The 18,980-nt window shown below is 41.0% G+C and overlaps 1 protein-coding gene across 1 annotated transcript in view; it reads right to left on the bottom strand.

Moving 5' to 3' along the window:
* Window positions 1-18,980, bottom strand: part of F5 (coagulation factor V) — a 73,913-nt gene that overhangs the window by 24,362 nt on the left and 30,571 nt on the right. Inside the window, exons 7-13 of the mRNA XM_062192756.1 lie at window positions 18,576-18,741; window positions 15,255-15,432; window positions 12,908-13,010; window positions 12,307-12,518; window positions 9,817-9,967; window positions 8,877-9,089; window positions 5,160-7,683 (exon numbers count right to left, since the gene is read on the bottom strand). Of these exons, the coding sequence (XP_062048740.1) occupies window positions 5,160-7,683; window positions 8,877-9,089; window positions 9,817-9,967; window positions 12,307-12,518; window positions 12,908-13,010; window positions 15,255-15,432; window positions 18,576-18,741 (3,547 nt within the window). The remainder of the gene's footprint in view (window positions 1-5,159; window positions 7,684-8,876; window positions 9,090-9,816; window positions 9,968-12,306; window positions 12,519-12,907; window positions 13,011-15,254; window positions 15,433-18,575; window positions 18,742-18,980) is intronic.

The raw sequence follows: 18,980 nt of genomic DNA, 5'->3' as shown, positions 1-18,980 counted from the left end.
AGGAATGGCCCCAAAAACACAGTTAGTAAAAGTAAAAATAGATAATTGTGATTGCATCAAAACAAAAAGTTTATGCACAGCACAGGAAATAATAAAGAGGTAACCTATAGGATAGGATAAAATATTTGAAAATCATACATTTGATAAGAAATTAATATCTAAAATATAGGGAACTCAATGGAAAAAAAATAGCCCAATTAAAAAGAGGCAAAGGATCTGAAAGCCATTTCTCAAAAGAAGACATATAAATAGCCAACAGATACATGAAAAACCCTCAATGTTAGCAATAATCAGAGAAACAAATCATATCATGAAAAGAGACTCCTATTTCTTCACACCTGTTAGGATGGATGTTATAAGAAAGATAGAGATATGTGTTGGCAGGATGAGGAGAAACGGGAACCCTTATACATTGTGGGTAGGAATGTATGGGGAAATCTTCAAAAAATGAAAAATAGATCCCTTTTCTGGGTACAAAGCCAAAGAAAATTAAATCAGTATGTTAAAGAGATATCTGCACTTCCATATTCAGTGTATAATAATTCACAATAATCAAGATATAGAATAAATCTAAATGTCTAGAAACACATGAACAGAAAAAGAAAATGTGGTACACACATGTTTTCTTTTATATATGGGAGCTAAACTTAAACAAATCATAAAACAAAAACAAAAAAAGAAATGCCTGTGTGTATCAGTACTGCTGCAAATATAGTTTTGTCAATTTTCTTTTATACCTTTGTCAAACTAATTGTTAAAAATGTTATAATACAATGGTTTTAATTATCTGTGATTCCTTTGAAATTTACTGTATATGAGTAAAATAGTCATTTTCCATTTGATTATAGTTTATAGCCTTTGCTTATATTTCTGCTAAACTAGGTTCTCTTTGCTTTTTTTTTAAAAGATTTATTTTATTTATTTGAAAGACAGTTACAGATGGCCGCAATGGCTAGAGCTGTGCCGATCCGAAGCCAGGAGCCAAGAGCTTCTTCAGGGTCTCCCACATGGCTGCAGGGGCCCAAGGACTTGGGCCATCTTCCACTGCTTTCCCAGGCCATAGCAGAGAGCTGAATTGGAAGAGGAGCAGCCGGGACTAGAACCGGTGCCCATATGGGATGCTGGTGCTTCAGGCCAGGGCTTTAACCCGCTGTGCCACAGCACCGGCCCCTCCTTGGTTTTTACTTGTTGAACTCTTTATTTGCTGGAGCATTAAGCCCTTGACTGCAATGTAAATTAAAGATATGTTACCTCAAAAGTGAAGGGGAGAAGGGGGGAAAGGGGCAGGGAAGGAGGGAGGGAGAAACAGGATATCATTATATTCTCAGAACTATGTCTGTGAACTCTGCTGAACCCATTACAAAAAAAATTAAAATTCAAAAAAGGCATGGTGGTATATACACACTGAGATACTATTCAGCATAAAAAGAAGGAAACCCCATCTCTTTCTACAACATAGATGAACCTGGAGAATATACTCATGGAAACAGAGAGTAGAATGGTGATTCTTAGGATTTGACTGGGAAGATGTTGGTCAAAAGATAAAAAATTTCATAGCTGGCACTGTGATGCTGCAGGACCAGTGCTTTGGTGTAGTGGATAAATTCGCCACCTGCAGTGCCAGCATCCCATATGGGCACCGATTCGAGTCCCAGCTACTTCTCTTCTGATCCAGCTCTCTGTTATGGCCTGGGAAAGCAGTAGAATATGGCTCAAGTCCTTGGAACCCTACACCCAAGTGAGAGACCTGGCAGAAGCTCCAGGCTCCTGGCTTTGGATCAGCCCAGCTCCAGCCATTGCAGCCATCTGGGGAATGAACAAGAGGATGAAAGACCTCTCTCTCTCTCTCTCTCTCTCTCTCTCTCTCTCTCTCTCTCTCTCTTCCTGCCTCTGTAACTCTGCCTTTCAAATAAATAAATATTAAAAAACAAAAATAAAAACAGAAGGCTAAGCCACCAGCACTCCAGCATCCCATATGGGTACTGGTTGGAGTCCTGGCTACTCCACTTCCCATGCAGCTCCCTGCTAATGCACCTGAGAAAACAGGGGAAGATGGTCCAAATACCCCCATATGGGAGACCCGGTTGAAGCTCCTGGCTACTGGCTTCAGCCTAGACCAAATCTGGCCATTGTGGCCATTTGGTGAGTGAACCAGCACATAGAAGATCTCTATCCTCTCTCTCTCTCTCTCTCTCTCTCTCTCTCTCTCTCTCTCTCTCTCTCATCCTTCTTTTCTTTATCTCTGCCTTTCAAATAAGTAAATAAATATTTTTAAAAAATACAAAATTTTCTTTAGACCAGGGGAGATCTAGTAACATAGTTAATAGCAACGTATTGTGTGCTTGAAAATTGCTGAAAGGGTAGATTTTAAGCTCTCACCACAAAAAATAAGTACGTGAGATAATGCATATGTCAATTTGATTGATTTAGTGATTTCATAATTTATATCTATATTAAATATCATGTTGTATACCCTCAACATATACAAAGAAAACCTTGTGGTACACTTGTACTATGGAATACTCAGCAATAAAATGAACAGACTATTGATACTTGCAATGGATGAATTTCTGGAGAATTATACTGAATGAAAAAATTTCCAATTCCTTACAGTTACATGCTGCATAATTCCACTTATGTAATATTCTTGAAATGACAAAATTACAGAAGCCAAGAGGAATGGAAGTAAAAAGGTGGAGGGAGGACCATGTGACTATAAAGGGATTTTTGTGAGGATGGAAACCTCCTGTACCTTGACAGTATTGATTATACTTCTCTGGTTGTGATATAGTGCTATAGATTTTTAAGACATTACCACTGAGAGGCTCAATAGGCTAATCCTCTGCCTTGCGGCGCCGGCACACCAGGTTCCAGTCCCGGTCGGGGCACCGGATTCTGTCCCAGTTGCCCCTCTTCCAGGCCAGCTCTCTGTTGTGGCCCGGGAGTGCAGTGGAGGATGGCCCAAGTGCTTGGGCCCTGCACCCCATGGGAGACCAGGAGGAAGCACCTGGCTCCTGCCTTCAGATCAGTGTGGTGCACCAGCTGCGGCAGCCATTGGAGGGTGAACCAACGGCAAAGGAAAACCTTTCTCTCTGTCTCTCTCTCTCTCTCGCTCACCACTCTGCCTGTCCAAAAAAAAAAAAAAGATATTACCACTGAGGGAAACTAGGTAAAAGAAACAAGGAATCTTTCTGTATTAATTTTTCAACTGTATGTGAATCTAAAATTATCTCAAAAGCTTTGATTAAAGTACAAAAAGATACATTTTCCTCAATATAATTCATCAGCTCAGTTTGGGACCAAAGCGTGTCATGTTTTCCCACTGACTCTCAAGTTTTCCAAGTCTGTGGAAACAAGCTAAAAGCTCATCCATAGAACCCATAAAGTTTACAGATGTTCAATAAATCATCAACAGAGAATCTCACTCTGCCTTCTTCTCAGTCTTTCTCTCATACTAACTCCATCCATTCAGATTCTCAGTCTAGCACACAACGCTACAGAATACATATTGGTCAAACAACACAACTGCCATTAAAATGTGTTGTAGGACAGGCCTTGTATGGGATCCAAGATTTTGAAGGAACTGGTTCTACCCTTTCCCACTTTGGACAGGTCCTAAATCCTATCCAATCATGGCCTTTCTTAGAAATCCTCAGAAAACCAGTTATTCTTGTGTACATGAGAATGGGTGCTGCATCTAAATAGAAAATCACAGGAGAAAGTGTTTTAAATAGAGTTTTGATATGGAAATATCAGGCATCAAATTAATGAACTAATTTGCACAAATCAATCTTACATTGTGTGTGCCTACTATAATTACAATTTGATGTTAATTGATTAGTGTAACACTTAGCTTTTGTAAAAGCTGAGGGCTATGTTTAGATGATTTGTGACTAGTCATCTTGTTATATCCCTGAGAATCTGTAGTTTACAAAGCCTTGCTCCTTTTTCCTCTCTTTTATCTCTGTATCTTCATCCCATGTCATAGAACCTAGCCCAATATAACTTTCTACCCCTCAGCAATATTGGATTGAAAATGATTTAAAAGAAAACAGGTACACAGATCTCCCAGAAACACTCCTTTGTAAACAAATAAATGCAAAAAGAGATTTCTACCTACAAGCTTTGACTTGAGGTCAACTTCAGTTATATCTTATTGATTAGCAGATAGCTATGAGTAGAATGGACTTTGCATTGGATCAAGAAAATGAGGGATTAGGGAAATGTGTAATAAGAGAGGCTTATTTAACTACAGAATATCATCACCTTCTCTCAGTGATTGTTCTTATGTTGTCCAAGTGTCACCTAAAGCAGAGAAGCTAATCTTGGAACTCACAAAGACTTGGAATTCGCAGACCAAGTTGTGTTAGGTAGGAAGTCAGATATCAGCTTATGTGTGTGTGACAAAGGCCTAAAGAGAAGACATCTATGTCTAGCATACCCATCTCAAAGTCAGTATTTGCATCCTGCCCTGCCCCCTTCTACCCAATAACCTGCCAGATGGGGGTCCCCGCCCCTTCTGCCTGATAATCTTCCAGATGCAGCCCAGTATCTGCATTTCAAATACCCTGCTCCCACCCTGATACTCCAGAGGGTCTTGCTCACCCTTCCTCTAAACCCAGGGTGGAGCCAGTTAGGCTTCCTCCTGTCTGATAACTTCTGGGGGAAAACTCAGATAGGAGTTTCTAGTATTTACACCCATAAAGTCTTTTATTTCAGGAGGAGATGTGAGAAGACAAAGACCCATCTCCTTAAAAAACCCCAGCCTCAACTGGACTGGGTGCTCAGCCCTCTGCCTCTCTGCTGAGCTGCCCACCTGGCCTGCCAAGTTGTAATCTCTCCACTCAACCATGTAACCCCGCTCTCCCCCAGTCTGAGTGACTGGGCACTCTCTCTCAGGTTCTGTCTGGAGAGGTGCCCATCTGTTCTTATGGATGTCCCTTCCCTAATAAACCTTACTATTTTACTTTCCACTACTCTGTCTCATGCCTGAATTCTTTATTGTGTGAAGACAAGAACCCTGCCATTCACTGGTAACAGTTACAATAGATGAACCAAGTTATATTTAGTATAATTTGCCCCAGATTATCTTGCTGGATCATGGTAATTACTTTTTTCAATACTAGTGAAAAATAAGAATGTAAAAGGAGGAAAATTACCCATATCTTTGTGCAAATTTTGAGTAATCCCAAGATATTTCTTCAGCAGCAATGTAATAATTTCTCCTGTTTCCATTGTTGCTGCGGAGGAGATACCATGCTGCAATGTTGTCAGGATTTCTGGAGGAGTTGATGTCTGTCCTAAGATCAGTTTTGTAAGGGTCATCATAAGACACATAATCAATTTCAGAGGACTCATCTTCTTCGCTCTGGACCTCCTGCCTTGGAATAATCTCAATGTAATCTCCATCATCTCCACTGACACCCACTACAACCAGTGGATTAACTTCATTAAAAGTGTCATTAAGTATAGGAGCAGATGAAGGAGATGGCATGTGACCAAGGTCTGGATAATCAAAAGTCTGACCAGATTCTGAAAAAGGCAGTGGCTGACCAGACTCAGAAGGGTAGGATGTCTGATCAATATCTGGAAGAGATGATGGTGTAGAAAGGATTGTTGGACTGATGTTTGGAGAGAGAGTCACCTGGCTGAGGTTTGGGGAGAGGGGCATTTGGCCGAGATCTGGGGAGGAGGTCCCTTGGTCAAGGTCAGGGAAAAGGGGCATCTGTCCGAGGTCTGGGGAGGAGGTCCCTTGGTCAAGGTCAGGAGAAAGGGGCATCTGTCCGAGGTCTGGGGAGGAAGTCCCTTGGTCAAGGTCGGGGGAAAGGGGCATCTGTCCGAGGTCTGGGGAGGAAGTCCCTTGGTCAAGGTCAGGAGAAAGGGGCATCTGTCCGAGGTCTGGGGAGGAGGTCCCTTGATCAAGGTCAGGGGAAAGGGGCATCTGTCCGAGGTCTGGGGAGGAAGTCCCTTGGTCAAGGTCGGGGGAAAGGGGCATCTGTCCGAGGTCTGGGGAGGAAGTCCCTTGGTCAAGGTCAGGAGAAAGGGGCATCTGTCCAAGGTCTGGGGAGGATGTCCCTTGATCAAGGTCAGGGGAAAGGGGCATCAGGCTGAGGTCTGGGGAGGAGGTCGCTTGGTCAAGGTCAGGAGATAGGGGCACCTGGCCTAGGTCTAGGGAGGAGGCTGATTGGCTAAGATCTGGAGAGATAGTTGTCTGCCCTATTTCATGTTCCAAGGAAGGGGACATTTGATTACTTTCAGTAGGGAAGGACTCAAAACTTAGGCCATAGTGAGGGACTGTAGTCAAGTACATTTGATCAGGGTCTTGAGTAGGGAATGTTTGATGGTGTTCCTCTGGGGACACCATCTGATAAAGATCTGGAGGAGAACTTGTCTGGCCAGGGTCATTTGGGGGGTTCTGATTATGGTCAGGAAGTGAAGCAATCATGTCAACATTCACAGAAGAGGATGTCTGATTGAGGTCTATGGGGAGAGATGTCTCTTTGTACTTATGGGGAAACAATGAGTGTTCAAGTCTCGTGTCTGCCTCTCCTGTCCGAGGGCGAAAGCCCCTGGGAGACAGAGGACCATAGTGTACAAGTTTCTCTTCCTTTTTCTTTTTTCGTGTCTTGATGAAAAATGGGCTTTTCTTCAGTCTCCTATTTCCTCCACCCTGCTCTGCTCGTAGAGATGTATGTTTGAATCCAGGAAACGTGTGGCCCCTGTGCTTTCTAGGTTTGTTTGTAAAGGGGGTGTGTTCTTCCCAAGCCCTCGAGGCACCATGGGAGCCACTTAGCACTTTTTTAGGAGCCACGTCTTCCTCAGCATCTTGGATTATTTCATAACTGCCTTCCTCAGAAGCCACATGCCACTTCCCATTCAAAATCTTAGATGGGTCCTTTTGTTTTAAGAGTAACAGATCACTAGGAATGTTCTCCCAGGGCTCCATTCTGGAAGGAGAAGCATTATTTTGGTTTAAATGTCTTTCAAGTGTATGTGTTGGTAACTCCATCCAGGAGAACCTGTGCTTTGCTGCTCTGTCTCTTTGCACCTTGGATCCCTTGTGTTCAGCATGTTCTTGACTTCTGGATTGTTCTGCATCAAGTGGAAGTAAGTGTACTCCTGTGAAATCCGACTGTGAAGGATCTTCTATAGGGTCTTCTGAATAAGGGCTGCTCTCTTCGGTGGGAGAGTTGAGAACTGAGTCGTTGTCTAAGCCACCATGGTGTCTCAGGGGGGACCCAGCTCCAGCGCTTCCTGAGTGAGGAAAGGTTTTCTGAGGTCCTGTTAGGTTATCCACCATGAGCCTACTGATGTTCCTTGGAGAAGAAGAATTTGAACCAACAGCTGCATCCGTGCTTGCAGAAATGAATTCAGAGCTACCCTCCAGGGCTAGGGCAGTAAGATTGAACTCATCTTCCTCCTGGTTCAGTGATGAATTTCTGAATGACCTAATTCCTAACGAGGAAGCCAGTGAATTCTGGTAATCAAACTCTGCATCATAGTCCTCATCTCTGTTTCCTGGAGAATAACGCATTTTCCGTGTATCTATGGGACTAGACGTTGGAGGTTGGTAAATCTCATATGAGTCGTCATCATAATCCCGGATACATTTAACATCTCTGAATCTCAGCCTTAGGTTTTTGCTTCTTGGACCAGAATTTATGGTAGTTAACATCCAAGTTCCTACAGAAGAAAAAAGAGCTGAACATCTGGGAAAAGATATAAAGCACTAGGATTCAGTGTGGCAGTTAATTTCTAATGAACTTTAATCAAGAATATGCAAGGGTGATATGTGGACTATTGTTAATCTGTAAACTATTGATTACTGCTCCATGATGACATAAACAGAGAAACTGAAATAAAGATCTTAAAAATGTTTTCCTCTCTCTCTCTACTTCTCTGTCTCTCCCTCCCTCCCTCCCTCTTTCCTTTTCTTTTGTCCTTTCTTTCTTTCAGTAATTTGACATTGTTGTGGCATCTAAGCACATGATCAGAGTACTTATCTCATTAAACAGAATATACACCAAAAGTATTGGTCAATGGAGATTAAGGAGGGAAAAGTGTCTTTCAGCACAAATGGTTCAAGCATCACTATCTTAGAATATATTAAAAAGAGGTGAGTCAAGAATAAAGTGGATCCTGAGTATCATATACATCTTGTTGGCTGACATTTGCTTGAGAATTAGAGAGATAATGAACAAGTTTGTCCCCACAAATAAGAGATACTCAGGTATTTCTAAGTAATAACTCAGGTAGGCCCAGGGCAACTTTGAATCTCTTCAAAATATGTGAATTGCTAGCACACTAAAGATCTCCCAGGAACTCTGGAAAAGTTACTACTTGCTGAAATCTGGGCACTTGGTGCACACTGCAAGTAATGAGCAGAGCGCCTTTGTAAGGTATTATTATCCTGTTTTTCAAATTTGAGACTCAATGAAGCCAAGTAGCTTTGCCTAAGGTAACAGCAGGTTTTGAACTTGGGTCTGGCAAACTCCAAAGCTGTCTCTGGTAGCCTCTAAGGCACTACATCTAATGATTGCTAACCCTAGGGGGCCTCCAAAAGGCACAAAGGGGCATTTTGATCAAGAAATGCTATTTAGTTTATGAAGTATTTATGCTTCTTCCTTATCTCTCTGCTGTTGTTTGTTTTTATTCCTTGCCTTAGTCCAGAGATGTATAAATGGGGCCCACATTAAAGACTTTGACTCACTTGAGTCATTTATCTCCCGAATGCAAATCATGAGGAGCATTTGAAGGAAGCCTGCAGGGGCTCAGGAAGATGAACCAGGGGAGCAATGGTTCCCTGGAGAGCTATAGAAGAACTCAACAGTGCAGAGATTGGAAGTCAGCTTCCTCTCCAAGGGTCCAGTTCTTACCAACATTGTCCATTGTGATGGTCACAGATTCTCCACGCATGGGGAAGAGGGTCAGGGTATCCTCATGTTTCTTCCCATAGACGAAGGAGTGCCCAGTAAAGTGAATGGTCAAAATGTCATCCTGATTCCCCACACTGCAGAAGTGCCATTGGACAGTGTCATCAAAGCAGAACCCTAGAATGGGTATGCTCTCAGGCACATAACCATTGATAGCTGAAAGAGAAAAGTCTCTTCAAGTGCCAGGCCTGTGCCCACAAAAGGGATGTGGCTAATTATACCTAAGATAAATTTTCCAGATAAATTGATGTTGTGTCAAAGCAGTGATTATCCAATATTCGCTTTCCCAGGTCTAATGTGCTGAATAGAAGATCAAACTCATTCTTCCCTAATGAGAGCATATGCTCTTAGTTAGCAAGTGACAAATGTCAGGATAAAGATAATGCTTTTCATCTACATCAATTTACTCTTTCCTCTGTCAAATGGATATCAAATATTTTGTTCCTTGTGTTCTGCCTTTAAAAATATAACGAAGCTAAATTTAGAATATTATCCAGAATAATTCTACCTAAAGGGAAAGCATAATATAAGGACTTCTTCTTGACATACCAGTCACTAAGTGATAAGGGATGCCCCTAAAAATGGAGACTATTTAGCATGTTTCTCCAGTTTTATTACTCCTTGCTTTCATCAATGCTACAGATTTTATTCAAGTATCAAGTTCATATATTTTCATTATCATTTAAGAGATACTGCTTTAAACAATAGTTTTAGTTATGTACTAAGCATGGTAGTGAGATCTTGCAGGATTGTATCACCAAGTCCTGGATCAGAAGTGAGGACAAGAACTCTGCAGCAAGTATATCCTAATCCACATCTCTGCATGTGGGCATCGTTAACACCTCAACTACAAGAGTCAAGAATGACACAGTGTCAGACTTACTGCTCATGATGTTTGAAGCATAAAACTTGGGGTCATCACGTTTCACCTCATCTGGATTTTCACAAAACTTGTTGATGTTGTCTTCAAGGTACCAGCTCTTGTTCTCATCAAACACAGCAAACACAGCCTGCTGCTCAATGTCAGCAGCTCTCTAGGAGGTGAAAGTGCTGTGTCCAGTGATTAATGTTCCAGGTGACTACCTACATCACTGAGTACTTCTCAGAAACCAAAGGGTCACAGTCCTTGCTGTCACAGAAGTCACACAGTGCAGGAATTTATCACAGTCCATTGTGTATAAAGCACTTGCTAAAGCTAACAGCAACATGCAAAGGCAGCAAGCCGAGTAGATCAGAAAATTCAGAGGTGAAAGATATCCCATTAGAAAAATCCCATTGCATCACAAATGGAAGTCTGCTTATCCCTGTAACTGGGAACCTTTCAACATGCGTGATCAATGGAATATGTTTAAAATATTTGGAAAGAGGGGCTGGCTTTGTGATATAGCAGGTTAAGTTTCTGCTTCCATTGCCAGAATGCCACAGCAGATCACTGGCTTGAGCCCCGGCTGTTCTACTTCTCATCCAGATCCTTGCTAATGTTCCTGAGAAGGTAACAGAAGATAGCTCAAGTACTTGGGACCCTGTCACCCACACGAGAGACCAGGAAGCAGTTCCTGACTCTTGTCTTCAGCCTGGCCTAGCCCCAGCTATTGCGGCCATTTGGGGGAGTGAATCAGTGGAGAGATCTTTCTGTCTCTCCCTTCCTGCCTCTCTGTCACTCTTTCAAATAAACAAATAAATCTTTAAAAAGTAAAACAAATAAAAACAATGGCAAAGAATGAGACAAGAGGTTGTAAAAGGAGGGCTTTATCCCCTCCTAATTAATTTCCTTTCCTAAATCAATAAATCTGGCCTTTCCAAGGATCCATTTCTGATTCATCATCTATTTGTTTTGGATGCATTGGCATGAGATCTCTTTGATGATAATTTAGCCTAACTGGAAATTTTAGGTTAATAACGTGAGACTATTATTTCAGTAAAGACAAACTCCTATAGTTAGTATCTTTGTTTCCAATATTTTTGCAATTTATATCATTATTTAATTTAGTCTCTGGAGGTGGGCCATAGTCTGGGTCCAACTCCATACACTATGTCTCCATGGCATCTCTCCTGTCTCTCTTAGTGAAAGCCTCTCTCTTTTTTTTTATTTGACAGACAGAGTTAGACAGTGAGAGAGAGAGACAGAGAGAAAGGTCTTCCTTCTATTGCTTCACCCCCCAAATGGCCACTATGGCCAGCGTTGCACCAATCCGAAGCCAGGAGCCAGGTGCTTCCTCCTGGTCTCCCATGCAGGTATAGGAGCCCAGGCCCTTGGGCCATCCTCCACTGCCTTTCCGGGCCACAGCAGAGAGCTGGACTGGAAGAGGAGCAACCGGGACTAGAACCCAGCACCCATATTGGATGCCGGTGCCACAGGCAGAGGATTAACCAAGTGAGCCACAGCCCTGACCCCGCAAGCCTCTCAAAAGAGACTGATACACAGCTTACTGTATCTCCCAGGTGGTGTCTCATTGAACCCCCAAAAAAACCTTGTAAAAATTTTAGGAAGGGGTTTTTCATTTGATAAAAGGAAAACACAAAGAGAAGCTAAGTGATTTGCTCATCACATAGCCAATACCAAGAGACCTGGAATTTTCAACTAAAACAAAATGCAGTTTTGCACTACAGACCTGCCTTTTGCAGTGAGAGTCCAGGTAAAAGCAGACAAGACAAAAAAGTAGCCAATATAACACATGTTATCACAGTCGCACTGAAGGGGATGAATTAATATTTACTGTTCTCAAGAAGGAAAAGCCCTTTTTTTTTTTTTTTTGAGATTTAAAAGCATTTAGTAGAATCAAGGACCTCCAGCCAGAGTGGCATGGAGGGGGGCTTCCAAGAGAGGAAAACTCAAGAAACTAGTGGCAGTCAGCTTTTTCAGTACAATTTACTAGGCAGGGGGACAAAAACCATCAAAAGACCTCATTTACAATTCTCCATCCTGTCTGGCCTGCTAAGGGTGGGATAGATAACTTGTTTTCATAATGAGCTGTGCTTAGGAAGAGCTCCTTTGCTATTCTCATGGTAAATCTGGAGATTCCAAAGGAAGGAGGGTGGCCTGTTTGTTCTTGCTAAAGTTAATGTTTTGGGGAAGGAAGCAAGTATTTTACACCCCAAATTCCACTGGGACCCCCTGACTATGATTAACCCATCTGACGCCTCACATTCCCTCCTCCCAGATGGAAACCCCAATATTTGTTAAGGGGAACTGGGCGATGATTGCTCTGGCTGCTTCATGCTGAAAAGGGGCATCTTTGGGAAGGGAGGTCAAGACAGGATTGCAGCAGGAGGTGAAAAGCCTCATTTTTATCAATCGCATCTAATCTGTTCCATCTAGAAGAAGGTCACTGAGTCATTGAGCTTCTAAAAGGCTACTTCAAGGACAAAATACCTGTACGCCTCGCTTGTCCAGGGATCTGCTCTTACAAATTAGAAGTATCCCTATAAGTCCAGAGGCAATGTCCCTTGTGATGTCCACGTCACTGTAGTATGGTCTTGTTAAACACTGAGCATCATTTTCTGTGGGCTCATCAAACTCTAGAATGTTCCATTTATAAATATAGGTTTCCCCTGGTTGAACTGCTCTGATCACAGTATTATTGCCTAGAAGAAAATATATTCAAAGATGTTTTCACTTGGAAAGATATTTAATGATGAAGATGATGATGATGATATATAGGTAGTTAAAATATGAGCTTTCATTAGAACCAATTAGTACCAGGAAAGGAATATTCTCATATTAAGTTCTGCTTGGATTCAATATTGATCCACTAGAGGCCACTATAACTCTAATACAGGACAGTATTTGTGCCATTTAACAAAACTCCCCAAATCCAGGAGGGTTTGGCTGTGTAATCCAGTTTGGCTGGATGGTCCTGTATGTCTACTCCTTTACTGCTCTGGTTATACCACTGTGCAGAGAGGTCTGTAGACAAATATGGGAGCCTCTCAGAGGTCACTAGTTTTGTTCAGTATAAGTGAAAGCTACAAACCTGAGGTGGAGGAAGAAGAGTTGACTTCAACTTCGTAAGGGGACAGGGTCACTCCATGAGGGTAAATGCTATAGGGGCGGCTGGCCGAGTTTTTGAACACGATCTACAAGGTTAAATCAAAGTTGTTATTTCAGGATTTAAGATTGATCATAGGAACTGAAATAGGATGTTAGCTTTGCATATTTGGCTATTGAAGAAGAGGGGTGTGTGCGTGTGTGTAGGTGTGTGCACATGTGCACATGTTCTAGTGTACATATGTGTACACTGTGGGAAAGTTCTGTTTACCGGAATAGCAGCCTCATCCCATTGCCTGGCAGGAGTGTTTCAGAGAGTTTCACACACACACTGATGTGGAAAATAGAAGCGTTTGACCTTAAAGTTGTGACATTTTAGCAGCTGTCCCCTCTTCAAGCCAGTCCACATCCTCCTCTCCCTCTCTTTTCAGCTTGAGCCACAAGCCACTTTCAATGTAGGCCTTCTCATCTAGGTACCAGATCCCCTTCCCCTGCATGACAGAACTCCCAGGCTCGTTGTCAATGAAATCATTTCCTTGTGGGACACAGGCAATTAGTCAAGTCCTGAATTCTCAAAAAGGTTTAAACCACCTAAAAGCACCTTAAAGGGGTCAGAAATGGGGCAGAAAGAATGTTTTGCTTAGCTTCTTAAAAAGATTTATTTGTTTGAAATGCAGAGTTACAGAGAGAGAGGGAGGGAGGAAAAGGGGGAGAGAGAGAAAAAAAAGAGAGAGAAAGAGACCTTCCATCTGCTGAGTCACGTCCAAAATGGCTGCAAAGGCTGGGGCTGGGCCAGGCTGAAGCCAGGGGCCAGGAGTTTCATCCGGGTCTCCCACATGGGTGCAGGGGCACAAGCACTTGCGCCATTTTCTGCTGCTTTCCCAGGTGCATTAGCAGAGAGCTGGATTGGAAATGGAGCAGCCAGGACTGGAATCAGCACGTATATGGGATGCTGGTGTCACAGGCAGAGGTTTAACCTGCTGTGCCACAGGTTGGTTTTTAAATGGACAAAATAGACCATGTCATGACCATTATTTATACAGGAGTCCTAGTTAGGCCCTCTAGTCTTTGAAAAATAAACAATTACTTTCTACTTGGTTGATTGTGGAGGCATTTGGATCATCCCTAATTGGTGGATAATCTGTATTCTAGGATCTTGTAAAAGATTGCAACTTTTGATTGTCTGCAGCCCAGTTCTTACGATCTCAGTGATGTGACAAAACATTTAAGGGAAATTATTGGAGATGAACTCCCCACTACTGGTAATATATTGAAATTTACCTGTGCTTGCTTCTGCAGCACATATACTAAAATTGGAAATTCACCTTCACCAGCGATCAAGCCTCAGAGAGCTGCTCAGCTAGACCACATCCAATAATTGTTTTTACTCAACAGTGTTTACTTTTATGGTCTCAGCTACAAAGAGAAACATTAAAGAGCTATGAAGCTTTAAAAATATGTATTATTGAGGTGAGTATTTGTATAACAGTTAAGATGTCATTTAGGATGCCTACATCCCATATAGGAGTGCCTGATTTCAGTCCCAGCTCTGCTTCTAATCCGGCTTCTTTCTAATGCGCACCCTGGGAGGCAGCAGGTGATGACTTAAGTACTTAGGTCCCTGCTACCTAGGAGACTTGGATGGAATTCCAGGATCCTGGCTTTGGCCTGACTCAGTTGGGGCTGTTGTGGGCACTTGGGGAGTGAACCAGTGACTGAAAGGTCTCTGTCCCTTTCTTTCTCTGTGCCTTTCAAATAAAATGAAAACAAATTTTAAAAATTAAAAATCTATTATAGCAGTTGCAGGAGTTTGGGCAAGAATATCATCCACTGCATCATATAGCATTCTCTTTTAAAGACTCCATGGAAGAAATTCCTATTAGGTCTCAGTGGGAGTGAAAACTGTGCTTTTAAAAATAGATATTGTAAATATTGCCCTGGCATAGTTCATTTTTCATTGTAGCTTTTATAAAGCCAGAACAAAATTTGCAGTCTTATGGGACTGTGTGGCATGTATGAGTATTTCATTGCATGAGTATTTCATATAATGAGCATTTCATTATACTTATCTATGGCTTTATTTTCTTATTCCTCATATTATTCTTCACTCAGATTACACTCTGGTTTCTTCCTTTATACTTTGATAAACAGTCTAGCTCCATTGTATTATTAAGCAGACTATAAATCAGTACAACCATTAAATAAAAACTAAACTACATATGAATTTAAAATTATAATGCTTCTTTCTCATAAAAATAAACCAATAACCAGATATTCTATGGCCTGTCTTTCACAGGTTAATTTCCTCTATGGTCTATATTTCTGTTACTTACTTTGAGTGTGTCTCTGACCTGGGCTCTAATAATAGGACCCAAAATCCCATCTTCTTTGATATTGGGATTGTCCATGCGTTTGGTGAAGTTCTCATCTTGGTACTGCTTGTAAACAACTTTCTTATAATGTTTTCCAATTTGGTTTGAGAAATTATCCAAGTGCAAAGACCTGTATTTTCTTAAAGTGAAATGAACAACAAAAACAAAAAAAATTAAAAGCCTTCCTCAAGTGGTATCCCCAGTACAGTGGGGAAGCCCTTGTGCTGAGAAGTGCTGCTTGTGGATTAGCTAGAAATGCTCTTTCTCTATAAAAGTCCCTCAGGCAGTTTGCAACAATGTCATGGTGTTCTCTTTCTAGCTGTAGAACTGGAAACCTCTGAGTTATCTCTTCTAACATCAGTAAAGTCGTAGTTGATTAGCTAGAAGCAGCTACTTGGATCTTCCTGTCACTCTTGGCTGATAACAGCTAACTTTAGATATCTCTGGGAAAAGGTCCATACAAGCTGAAAGAATAGGAGACACTGGGAATTTTTCCAAAGTCTTTCCTATCACTTAACCTATGATATCCTTATTGGCCTTCTAGATATTTCTCCATTTTAAAAAGCATGTTCATTGGATCAGCGCGGTGCGCCGGTCGCAGCGCGCCAGCCGCGGCGGCCATTGGAGGGTGAACCAACAGCAAAGGAAGACCTTTCTCTCTGTCTCTCTGTCTCTCACTATCCACTCTGCCTGTCAAAAAAAAAAAAAAAAAATGTTCATTACTCCAGGAAGGCTTTTACTTTGTAATAAATCTATATTAGAGTTCTGCACTATTTGTTTTTCCCTTCCACTATCTACCCAACCCGGAAGCCAAATGAAAGCAACTTCCTTTATCTACCCTCTGTAGCTACTGAGATAAATGACTTTGAGGCAGCAACACGAATTCTGTTTCCTCTTGGCCCTCTTTATCGCATAAGTTTGCAAAAGCAGAAACTCCATGATTAAGGATGCATTTTATGCACTTATTTTGTACAGTGACAAGCACTGACCATGGCTAGGACAGCTCCATCACTAATTATATCATATTGTCCAAACTTCTTTTTTGCTCTTTTTGTTAATGTTTTAACAGGATATTATTTTTTTTGACTAATATGTGCTTTATTATGTTGAAATACTGCAAAGACTCCTTCATATTCAGTGGATCTATGAAATAAGATATACATAGACTAAAACCTTAGCAAAACGTTCATAATGAAACAAAGGAAAAATAAATCACAACAGAAAGTTTTGTGTTCAGCCTCTTGAAACCAAGCACTGTCATAAAGCAAGTTGTACAATGGTACTTAGGGAAGATTATTATGGTGTTTGTTAAAGATAATGGAACACTTCTTAAAGTAAACCTTTTGGAAAGTTCCAGGACCCTCCTTAAATAGAATAAGCCGATACCAAACATAAATTTCGAAAATACAGCCTAGGGCAGAATGCTCAGAGCACCGACTGCCGTCAATATCAAGGGCTAAGCATACTGATGAAGTTCTCCAGTGATAAACCAAGACTGTGTACAAAACTCTTATTGATAAGGAAACTTATGGTTATGGATGAAGAACTAAACCAATATGTTCTATCAATCATGCATTATATTATAAAAATAATGACACTCAGAGGGACACTAGTTACTTCCCTGTGTAAAATGAAGTTTCCACTAATTTTTTTTTTGGTTTAAATATGTAATACATTATGTTATTATTGAACATAGAAAGGAATAACTTAGAAGTATTGGTAACAGAGTTCCAGACAGATACAGAGCATATTTTTGTAAAATATTCTTAAATCACTTATTACAATAGAATTCAGAAATATTGAAGTATCTTCAGTCTACACATGCTCAAGCTATTTCTAGAAAAGTTGTAAAGCAGTATTACCAGAACAGGATATTATTTTTATTATAGTGAAAACTCTCACACCCTCAACCTGGCCTCCCAACCCCTCCCTGAATTTTTTAGGTAGTCACTTAAATTAATTTCATTTCATAGGGCCAGCACTGTGGCGCAGCAGGTTAACGGGCCTGGCCTGAAGCGCAAGCATTCCATATGTCACTGGTTCGGGACCTGGCTGCTCCGCTTACAATCCAGCTCTCTGCTATGGCCTGGGAATGCAGTAGAAAATGGCCCAAATCCTTGGCCCCCCTGTGCCTGCGTGGGAGACCCAGAAGAAGCTCCTGGCTCCTGGCTTTGGACTGGCACAGCTCCGGCTGTTGCAGTCAATTGAGGAGTGAACCATCGGATGCAAAACCTCTCTCTCTCTGCTTCTCTTCTCTCTGTATAACTCTGACTTTCAAAGAAATAAATAAAATATTTAAAAAACAATTTCATTTCATTTCATGTGCCTAATTCCAGAAATACTATATGAATGTTATATGTGAATATATATATTAAATAAGAATATAATATGTAAATAAGCAAATATACATATTTTCATCTCCTACCCTTTTAACAACAGAAAACTATCTATATCTACACTTTACCTCAAAGTTTTAATATAACAATATGGTTTAAAGACCTCTTTATATTGGTACATGGAGAATGTTGGTTTGCATTTTTTGCAGATGCCTGGTATTCCTTTGCATGAATATACCATAATGCATTAAACTAGTTTCTTATTGATAGATATTTTGAGTCATTACCCATCTTTTGCTACTACTAAATATACAAAAGTGAATACCCTATACATACATCATTTCATCTGTAAACAAGTATATCTACATATTTAAATTCCCAGTATGAACTGAAGCATCACAAGGCATATGCATTTAACATGTTGACACTTTTTCAAAAGGGCTTCACCAATGTACTCTCCCACCAGGAATGGATGAAAGCACGTGTTTACTGCAGTAGTTTCAACACATGATGTCACCTGGACTTGTGATCTGATAGATGACAAATAGTATTCCAGTGAAGTTTAATTTGTATTTCTTTTATTACAAGTGAACTTTAGTATCTTTCCAAGTGTTTGAGAGCTAGCTGAATTTCCAAATTTCTGATCTGACATACTCCCACACTGATAATGGCAAAAAATGATACAGTAGTATCAAACTTACAGAATTTAAGTGAAGTCCTTTAAAAATGTCGAAAGCAGTGTTTGGTAACAGAAGCCTTCACCAAATGGTAGCTGCTGTTATTATTTAGACTGAATTCCTTTGGTGAATTTAGGATGATTCAAGAGTGAATCAGACAAGGAGATCTCTATATTTGTCTACTCGTGACATTTTGCTCCTGCACCATCTAGCACCCTTGGAAATATGTCCTGGACCTTTGCACAGTGGTGTGGACCCCAACAACTCACTTGTCCATACTTGTTGGTATTATAGGTGCATAGTCCCAGATGACTTCCTCTGCAGCGATGAAGTATTCCCACCTCTTAATGTGCCGTCTCTGGTCACGAGTTAGTTTCTTGGGACTCCTGGTTTTTTTTCGGCAGTTTTTAATGTCAAGGTAAGCTTGCATTCCAGCTGAGATAGGATATACAGACAGTGAAAAAATTTGAGAGCTGAAATTAGAACTGATCAAAATGCATATTTTAAAAATCCACTTGTGGAAGGTTTAAATAATCATAGTAAAAGGAAAGAAAGCTCTGGCAATTTTTGCACACTTTGGCTTGGAACTCTCCAGAGGGGGCTAGAATAAAAAAGATGAGGAAAGGAAGAAGAGTTAGTAGAAAACCTTAGGGAGACCGCCTTTGTTTCTTTTG

This window comes from Lepus europaeus, chromosome 5 (genome assembly GCF_033115175.1).
Source record: "Lepus europaeus isolate LE1 chromosome 5, mLepTim1.pri, whole genome shotgun sequence".
Classification (NCBI taxonomy): domain Eukaryota; kingdom Metazoa; phylum Chordata; class Mammalia; order Lagomorpha; family Leporidae; genus Lepus; species Lepus europaeus.
This window is presented reverse-complemented; position numbering and strand designations above follow the sequence as displayed.